Raw genomic sequence first — 9,661 nt, forward strand, 5'->3', positions numbered from 1 at the left:
TAAAATATCGCCCCTCTCTCCGCGGCTCTGTGAGTATACGTTGACGTGTCTCGTTTCGGCTCTGTTTTAATTACTATTTTCTGTCGCTCGCTACCCTCCGGGGCCTTTTACTTCCAGATTTTCCGTCAAGGGCTATCCTGCTTGACACTCTGTCTCATCCGTGAGTGCCTTCTCGATCCTCTATTAAGGATTCTTCTAAATTTTCGGAAATCGCATTCTGAGAAAACGTAGCGAACGTCTCCGGATCCCATCATCGGTTTCCTGTGTTGGTGTTTTGCGCGTGCGTCGCCTGTGCGTGTGCTGTATCTGGCCGCTCTTTCCATCATCGCGCCAAACATTAATATTCACAAGGTTTCTGCGTATTTACATCGCCCGCGCTGTCAAATCTCGCTGATTACGATCCTGTATTCAGGTTCTCCTTTACTAAGCTAAAATGACGCTATCGTTCGGAATCTGCATGCAGCTGCTCATTTTCTGCATTGCGACCATTTGCCAAAGCACGTCTTCCATGAGGATTGCGTACGTTCTCCGAGACTCTCGGACGCTTCTGCGCTCCTTTGCCCTATTTGCAAAACATACGGTCTCTCTCAGCCTACGCTTCCTGTCGCGTGTGTCCCCTGTCCTCCGGCCGGCGGCGCTGCTTGCTCTCCGGAGGATTCGGGCTCTTTCAGACATCTCTGCTCTTCGCTCCTGCAGAAGATGTCTAATACTGAGGCCAAGCTTGACGACCTGTCTTCCGTTAAGAAGCAATTGTCTTCACTCGAAGTCACTATGCATTTCTATGCGTTTTTATGCATTTCTATGCGTTTCTATGCGTTTCTATGCATTTCTATGCATTTCTGTGTCGCTCGCCGATCTCTCTGCGAGGACTAACATAAACACACATATACCACAATCCAGCAGGCTGATCTCGATGCTCGCGTCAAGGCGCTCGAGACTAATCAGGCGCGTAACGGCCCGAAGGCTCGTTTTGAGGAACGTCTTGAGGCTTTAAAGCGCGCTAAGCTTGGCTCCGAATTAATCCTATTCGGTGTGAGAGAACTCCCCTCTGGAGGATCCGCATGCGTTGGTTTCCGACGTCGCTTCTACCTTGAAGATCAAGGTCTCACCGGGGAACATCATCTCATGTTTCAAGATGATAGTACAGCCCGAATTCTGATTGGTTTCTGCTTTCTTACTTTTTCTGCTTTTCCGTCCTAGTTGCGAACGTGTCCTATGACTTATCGTCCTGTGAACGCCATTTTCTATCCAACTAGAACTTATGCCAGTCTCTTATTATAGTGTCTCTACCCTCCCTCGGCCGGCGCGTTCGCGGTCGCTTCTGGACCTCATTCCGGGATCACGTCCAGAGGGCATAGGTTGCTCCTGATGCCATTCCCAAGCAGCCATCTCAGCGCAGCAATTAACTGCCGGTCACTGCTCGGTTGGCGTCTGACGGATCTCTTCGCCTTTGCCACGTGAACTGTCATTCTTTAGGCGATCACTCTTCTGCCATCTGCAGCACCGCGAGTCCTCCTAGCTCGTGGTCCTTAGCTCTTAATTTTCAACACTTAATGTTCTGGCATAGCTCTATATACTCGTACATATGTACTCTTTATATCTCTTTTCATCTTATTTTGCTACATTTTCATTCATTCTGTTACTCTGTTAATTTTATTTTGTCTCTTGTTCGTTATCACTTATTCTGTACGCGTAATGTATACTCACTACTTCACTAATTTTCTCATACTTCATTCGATGTTTATTATTCTTTGATTTCTTTTCGTCGTTGTAATTACTGTATTATAGTTCTTAGAGGGCTCGTCCTAGAACTGCAATAAACGCTTAATCAATCAATCAATCAATCAATCAATCCTTGGTGTTGATGAGTAGAGAAATGGGAGGCCATCACAGGGAATGAACGTATGAGAGAAACACTGAAAGGGGAAAAGTTCGAGGCGGAAGCGAGAGAATTTTGCTCCAGAAGGAACAAAAGGAAGATGAATGAAAGGGTGTTTTTCTTAGAAAACCGAGTCGGTTTGAGGCTATCGAAGGAAAAAGCGCCCTTATGTGTGTATGTTTCCATATATGAATCTATATGTGTATGCCAGTTGTATGTCGATATACGAAAAGAGGAAAAAATACCTTTTGAGGTATGGTGAATCGCGAAATTTAGACAAACTGAGCAAAAAGAACTGTTGCGAGCATGTCGGTCAGAAGGATCGGATAGGTAGGGGAGATCGGGTCTCGTTGGCACAGTTTTCACAATTTTGGTATTAGATTTTTTAAACAATTAACTATTATGATTAAAATACATCAGTATAATAGAGAGAACCTTTCTCTACATTTTCATACTAATAATAGTTCTATACACTGTTTACTTTCTTTGCAATAAATGAAATACGAACATGCTGCATTGTAGTTAACTTGCCCCAATATGTGGGGTAAATTGGTACATATCATAGTATAAATTGTCTTTGTGATAAATTCTATATTAAATTAACAAAAATGTAATAGAAAAGTAGTAGAAATAAAAATTAAAGAATAGATATGTATTTCTTAGTAAAAATTGTATCTTTCAAAGTTATTTTATAATCGTCAAACAGCAAAATGTTGTTACTGAAAAACAAATATAAATTATTTTAGTTCTATTTTATTTTAATATAGAAATATTAAATATAAAGTGTTTTGTTAAAGTTAAATTGTAAATGAATGTTTACACGTGCGGTACAATAAGTTAACCTAATCTTTCCTTATGATATGAGCCAAAGTACCCCATCCCTACACACGTCTAATTTTGACCATTTTATTGTAAAAAAATATAATTGTTATTCAAAATAACGTATTGTATACTGACAAACACTTTTCTTTTAACTAATAATACATCACTTAGGTTTGTTTCCTCAAGCCGAAGGACATTAATATGAAATTATGAAATGATCAAAAATTTATTTGCCTACTCTTGAATTAGATTTTTTCTTTTTCTATTGTAATACTTGTTTAATTTAAATGAAATTTAGAGAGAAGTATCTATGTTATAAAAGATATATTTTGCAGTAACTTTTCCATTGTTTCTTTTGCCACAAATACATAAACGGAACGCAATGCCAACTTACCTCTTGTGCCAACGAGATCCGATCTCCCCTACTATTACCAGGGCTGGGTATTTTTGCATTAGAAATGCCATTTAAAATGTAATTCTATTTAAAATGCTAAATGTAAAATACTTAAAAAAATGTATATTAAAATATATGTAAGGAAAAAAACCATTCTGTATTTGAAAACTATTTAAAATATCTATTTACTCATTTTACATATAAAGTGGATTCGAAAAACATTTTGCATTTTAAATACATTTTTTTAAGTATTTTATATTTGGCATTTTAAACGATTATCCAGCCTTGACTATTACGATAGAGAATATAATGGTTCTTAAATCGCGGAACGTTGTTTTGACTACAGCTTTAAATCTCGTAAATTTTCAACTTGAATGAAATGTAAGATTGTTTGAAAATTCCGTCTGTTTTTCTTTTTCTCGTAGTTAGACTTGCTAAAAGTCTATTACTTTCATTCATGAATCATCAATGAAACTAATCTATGTAAAAGCCAATCTAATGAAACTTGGCTAAAAACCATTAAAAAGAATATAAAGAAATATAGAATTTATGCCAGGAATATGAAAACGAATATTTTCTTTAAAGCTTTTGCAAGTTGGTTTAAAATATATTATAAAGTTTTAAAGATTCAAAGTTTTACGATGCTGGATTAAGCTATCGAGTGTAAAATTTTTGAGATATTATCGAAGAGACTAGATATGCGTTGTTTAGAATGTCTAAACGCTCGGTTAACTATTAACAAGTTGTGTCAGGAGCGAATTTTAAGTTCTGAGTTCGTTAAGACTCCAGCTTGGGAATCATGGGAATTTTAACAATCTATAATGACACTTGACTATTCATTGATTCAGCAATCACGTTCAGTCAGAATATCAATGAATGGTTCTGCGGCTGAATCTAAAATACACATTCCACCATCGCTCTTTCCGTTTTGCGAATTGACAAAGAGATCAAATAGAAGGTACGACAGCGGGTTGTCTGCGATTGTTCATGTGTTGTGTGTACATGTGGCTGCACGTGTCAGTGTATGACAGAGAGAGTGAACGAAAGGGAGACAGTGGAAGAGTGTGATTTGAGAGAGAAAGAGAAAGAAAGAGAGGGGGGAGGAACGAACGCGAGGAAGGCAAGTAAGAAAGAAAGGAGAAAATAAAAGAGAGAAAGAGGAGGAAGGCTCCGGCGGGAGCCGCTCGTCCATAAACGGAGGACACTGATCACATCCTCCTCGGACTGATCGGCTCTCCCTTCTTGATTCGCAGGTACGTCTTCACGATAATCAGCTACTTGTCTGGCGTCTTCGTATTCGCGACCATCGTCGGCCAGGTTGGCACCATCATCAAAAACAGGAATGTGAGCCGTCTTGAGTTTGAAAGGATTCTGGATGGTGCCAAGACCTACATGAGGCATCACAAGGTTCCGGATGATATGAAACGACGGGTGCTCAGATGGTACGACTACAGCTATTCGCGCGGCCGGGTACAAGGCGGGGGTGATATCAACACCGCCCTCGCTCTACTCCCGGACAAGTTCAAGACCGAGTTGGCGTTGCACGTGAATCTCGCAGTACTGAAGAAGGTTATCATTTTCCAGGTGAGTCTCTCCTGTTCACGCACGCGCGAGTAGCTTTCCCTCGTATCCTCAATGAAATTCAACGAAAGTGATATGTAAGCGGGGATTCTCACGTCCACAATAGAAGTCAAAATTTCTGAGGAAAATGTAACGAATGTTTTTTATGGTTTTTTGTTGACCGCTTCGACGAATATCAGATATCACAGAACATACAGTAAAAACGAAAGATTATTCATGCGAAGCTTATTTTCAAGGTATGCTCTTGTTTCATATTTATAATTTAAAATAAGTGCTTTTACTTCCCTACTTTTGTTATTTAGTTACGAACTTGTTTCACCTAATGATTGGATTTCTATCAACGCTTTTCCTTCCCCTCTACGAAAAATTTACATAGACCGGAGATTTTTCTCGTCATCTAAAGGTAGAACAAAGGAAGAAAAAAGGAAAAGAAATGAAAGGAAGCTGCGTACCGATATCGCAAAAAATGAAAAGAAAATTGGCTCAATCAGTGTATAGAAGCACGGTCGGCTAGAACGAAAAATATTTTCTCGATTATGTTCAAAGTTTTATCGTCGGCGGTAAACGAAGAGATGAATAGCGTGAGAAAAGGTACAAACGGTTCACAAAAAGGAGTGTGCTCTGGTATTTTATTTGAAGGAGGATCGGTTCTTGTGCGCTCAGAGTCGTGAAAGGACACGTGAATCTTCGCAATTTTCCTGCTCCAATATGTGAGTTACATGCCCCGTTAGCTGCACCATTTTTCAATGAACAACTATCAAATTCGCTGTATTTTTGTGATCATAAAGAGAGCCAAAAAGAAAACTAAATTGAATTATTGAGAATGTATAGTTTTATGATTTATAATATTGCAAATTAAAAAAAAAGGTCGAAGCTAGATCTATAATGCTTTTTAAATAATTCAATGTGAATTACATATCCTATACTATACGAGTATATACTATGTACTTGCATATATAACATGTTTGTAGTCATTCAAACTGTGCGCCGAATTGGTTTTCCGGACTTATAAACGCAATTAAACTACTGGAATAATATCACGAACTAAATTAAATTGACAAGCAATTCTTAAATAATTTTGATATATAATCAGGCATCATATTAGCAAGATGTTAATGTGCTGAAAAACTGTAAATAAATTTAAATTAAAAAAAAAAGGAACAAGTTTAGGAATTATAAAATCATCTAATGATGTTTTTATATAAAATACAAGTGTTGCAGTAATGTAGAAAGATTTGAAATAAATTAGAATTAAAATATTATAGAATTATTCTGTAAGAATGATGCATGTTTTACCACATATTTAAATGAGACATCAAGTACCTATTCTTATTTTAAGACAAATCCGTTTTTATATATATACGTTTTTGCATAGCACATATACACGTCAGCATATTTACACCTATCTCCAATACACAGCTGTATCTCGTTAGCAACTCTAATTACTTTATCAGCTTAAAAGTAAATTCGTATTATTCATAGGATAACATGATTAGTTAAAATGATAGAGTTAAAATGACATCTGGGATAATGTATTTTGCATTTTCCGTTGTTTTCGTTAAAGACATCGCACAAACAACTTAATTCAGTAAATATGCCGTAATAAGTATTCGTGTAAACGATATAAACAGAAACGAAGTAAATGTTCTTGATATTTAAAGACGTAAAACTTAGGAACCAATGGATTTTACAATTAAAATATTTTAGCTTGTTAGGCGTATGATAGAAAAATCCCTTTGTTATGTTAACTCATGTTTCTCGTAGTGTTTATTTCGACAAGACAAAATGAAAATTGCTTCTTTTTGGTTTTATTGTGTCACACGATCTAATGTGTTAATAAGTAAGTGCAATTTGCGGTGGTAAAATACCGTGCGGTTTTTCATGAGAAATACAATCCGGAGGAAGATTTCAGTAGACTCGGGATATATATGAAATCTCTGTTAAAGGAACGACGTTAAAGCCGGGCAAATATTTGAGCGAAAACATTGGTTTGTGTACTTTACGTCCAGAGGAAAACTTTTAAGAGAGCACATGTATGAGATTTTAAAGACGTGACACAGCCACGTTACACAACTCAATTAGAGACGTCCCCGCTTTTCCATTTATGCATACTATGTCTCGCTACTTTTCGAGTGTGTGCTGTGACTCCTTCGACAAATTCGGAAGAGACAACATAGAGGGATGCCAAAATAATTTTTTTTTTTATCGCGGCAAAAGGCTATTGTCAAGTTCGAGAGTCAAGAGGGTCAAGTCGTTTCTCTGCGATACAGTCACTTAAAGTTAAGGTCGTTAAGAACAGAAGTGTTTTCTATGGGCTATCAGTTTGCATGTTGCTACCAAACGATCGTAGCAACTTGGGTGATTCAGAAACTTTAATGTAAAGGAGATTTACTCACTTAAGTTCTGTTATCAGAACGAGAGGCAATTTTTGTTAGTAACTGGTGAGCTGCGGCGTATCTCTTGTAAACGTAAACACTTTTCCTCTGTTGCGGCCGGAAGCTTGTCATCCGGTTAAAATAAGAAAAAGAATACAGGTGCGGAGAAGTACGTGCAAGGAAGTATTTGGAAAGTTTTACGGTGAGGGAGTGACGCAGAATCATTACGGAGAGAAGGTATGCGGTGAATTTCTTTTGATCGTCTCGGGTTTTTGCCGTACTGAATTTCTCTCACGTCGCCTTACATGTTAAAAATATTTGACCGAGTTGTTTAACGTGGAATTTTTTTGCTTTGACGTTAAGAGTTACTTTGACGTTAAAAATTTGTTTGTAGAAGTCATATTTTTAACGTGTCGTAAAACGACTGCGCCCCCGGATATATTTTTGAATGGAAAAACTGCATGACAGTAGAAAGAAGAATAGGGAAAAAGCACGATACAGAAGGTAGATCTAAAAAGTTAAATCCTTGGAAGGTAAATGGAGAGTACGTGATAAACTGATATAAAGTGGAGTGCCGTTGTAAGCTTGCGAGACTTCTAAAGGGTTCTCGACGAGGAAGAAATCATGAAAAATTGCAACAAATCGTAATCGTTGAAACGCGTAACTTCTATTTGAAAAATTCAACTGCACTTGAATATTCCGCATGTAAAATTTTCCGCAAAATACATTCGATCGGATACATAATTAATTAGGACGAATTTTTTATTTTAGAAAATTCGATGAATACCGATTTTCTTTCTTTCTATCTCATTTTGTCTCTCTCTAGAATATACAGCCAAACGAGAGAAGTTATTAAAGTTGTCGAACGTACGTCAGTACTGATATTCCTTCATGATAGATTCACCCGTGGGGAAACAAAGCCGAAACTTCGCCATCTTCGCTATCTCAGCACTTAATGATATTTGCAATAGTAAACTCGCAGCGCAATATTATTCATTCAGATATTCTGCTCAGGATATTCGATAACTTTGCTTTTGCGGCTTCAAAAAATGATGTATGAGAACATACGCATATACTTTACAACATAATTTCATAATTTTATTTCTCATATATTTCAGACAAAATTCATAGCTTGCAGAATTATATTTTGCAATCGAAAGCGTTTAATTATCAATAGAATTCTGTTCCACATTTTTATCGCATTGTAAATTATAATACGGATTTAAGATAAAATCAAGCCGATTAAATTTATATATATTTGGCTCTTGTCCTCTCTCCATGAAAACTGCAATAAAATAAACTTGAAATAAAATGGTTTATTTATTTCGTGTTAGCAATGATTAATATTGTTATAGCAGATGATTTGTTACCAAGGTACATTGCATTATCTTGTGTAATTTACACGTGTTTTAGACTCAGACAAATTTGCTTATTTTGTAGTGTAAGTAATAAATGAACGTGGGTCTTTACTCGATATATTATAACGTTACTTGCGCAAAACGTGAGCATCTGGACGCCCACTACAGATATGATTAAATTTGATTTTGTGCTCTAACGAGAAGATCATAGCAAGTCTCAACGTGGAAATTAAGCTTATTGAACGATGTGGAAGTGTATTAAACATATTTTAATTAAAATATTTGTCACCTCTCCTTTTTATCGGCTGCATATTTTTATCACAATGTTTGTCAGGGTATCCTCTACCGGGAAAAACCTAGAAAACCTGGAATTCTCAGAGAATTTTTTTTTACCCTTGAAAATCTTGGAATTCTCATGGAATTTTTTTGAAATTGTCAGGGAAATTTTTCGAATCCTATTTTTAAATTTAAATTCTATTTTATTTGACAGAATTATTTCTTTGACCATTTTTTGATAAATAATGCAAGTTTGATTAGACCCTATTGCCAGATAGCAGCCGATCAGCCGTTTGTGATATACTAACAGCATGTAAAGGAATAATACGTGGTCTACAATAAGAGTCGTAATGGTCGTATAAAAATCTGAAATCGTGAGAAATTGACCAACCGTAGTCAAATGTGAGGAGAATCCTATACATAATCGACTATAATTAGTCAATTGCTTACGATTTCAGATTTTAGGGTCACTAGATTTCTATTGTAGAAAACCTCGCATATGCTAATTCTACAATGAGTCAGTAGTCGGTAGTCTTAAGTCTTACCGATGAATCAATGAAGTTGGCCAACTTGTACGATTAAAGATGCCTTTTTACGCTAATGCTCGACGCTCATTTTTAGCGTCAATATAGGTCACGTGATCGAAATTGACGCTCTTGATATTCATTAATTTTTATCACGTTATCTGTTTTGACGCTAAAAATGAGGGTCACCATGAAAAGGTACCTTAAGTAAGATTACCGATTTTCTTAAGACTGGCTAAATTCGAATTTTCGAAAATGCTCAGAAGGAAGTAGAGGCACTTAACGAATTCAAACTTTAAAAAAATAGATTTCAGTATTTTGTGTTATCTAAATATTATTTACTTATAAATATTTTTTATATATCTTTTTTTTTTTTTATTGTAAACAAATGTTATGTTTATATATTAGGTGCGCAACTAAGTTCCCGCTGTTTGTCAATAGATGGTTCCAGC

The 9,661-nt window shown here is 36.4% G+C and overlaps 1 protein-coding gene across 1 annotated transcript in view; it reads left to right on the forward strand.

Moving 5' to 3' along the window:
• Positions 1–4,353: 4,353 nt before the first annotated feature.
• LOC108724876 (FK506-binding protein 5) overlaps positions 4,354–9,661 on the forward strand; it is a 22,511-nt gene continuing 17,203 nt past the window's right edge. The window contains exon 1 of the mRNA XM_018451560.1: positions 4,354–4,679. Coding sequence (XP_018307062.1) covers positions 4,488–4,679 — 192 coding nt within the window. The 5' untranslated portion in view covers positions 4,354–4,487. The remainder of the gene's footprint in view (positions 4,680–9,661) is intronic.

Source organism: Mycetomoellerius zeteki, unplaced genomic scaffold (genome assembly GCF_001594055.1).
Source record: "Mycetomoellerius zeteki isolate Tzet28-1 unplaced genomic scaffold, Tzet1.0 scaffold311, whole genome shotgun sequence".
Lineage (NCBI taxonomy): Eukaryota > Metazoa > Arthropoda > Insecta > Hymenoptera > Formicidae > Mycetomoellerius > Mycetomoellerius zeteki.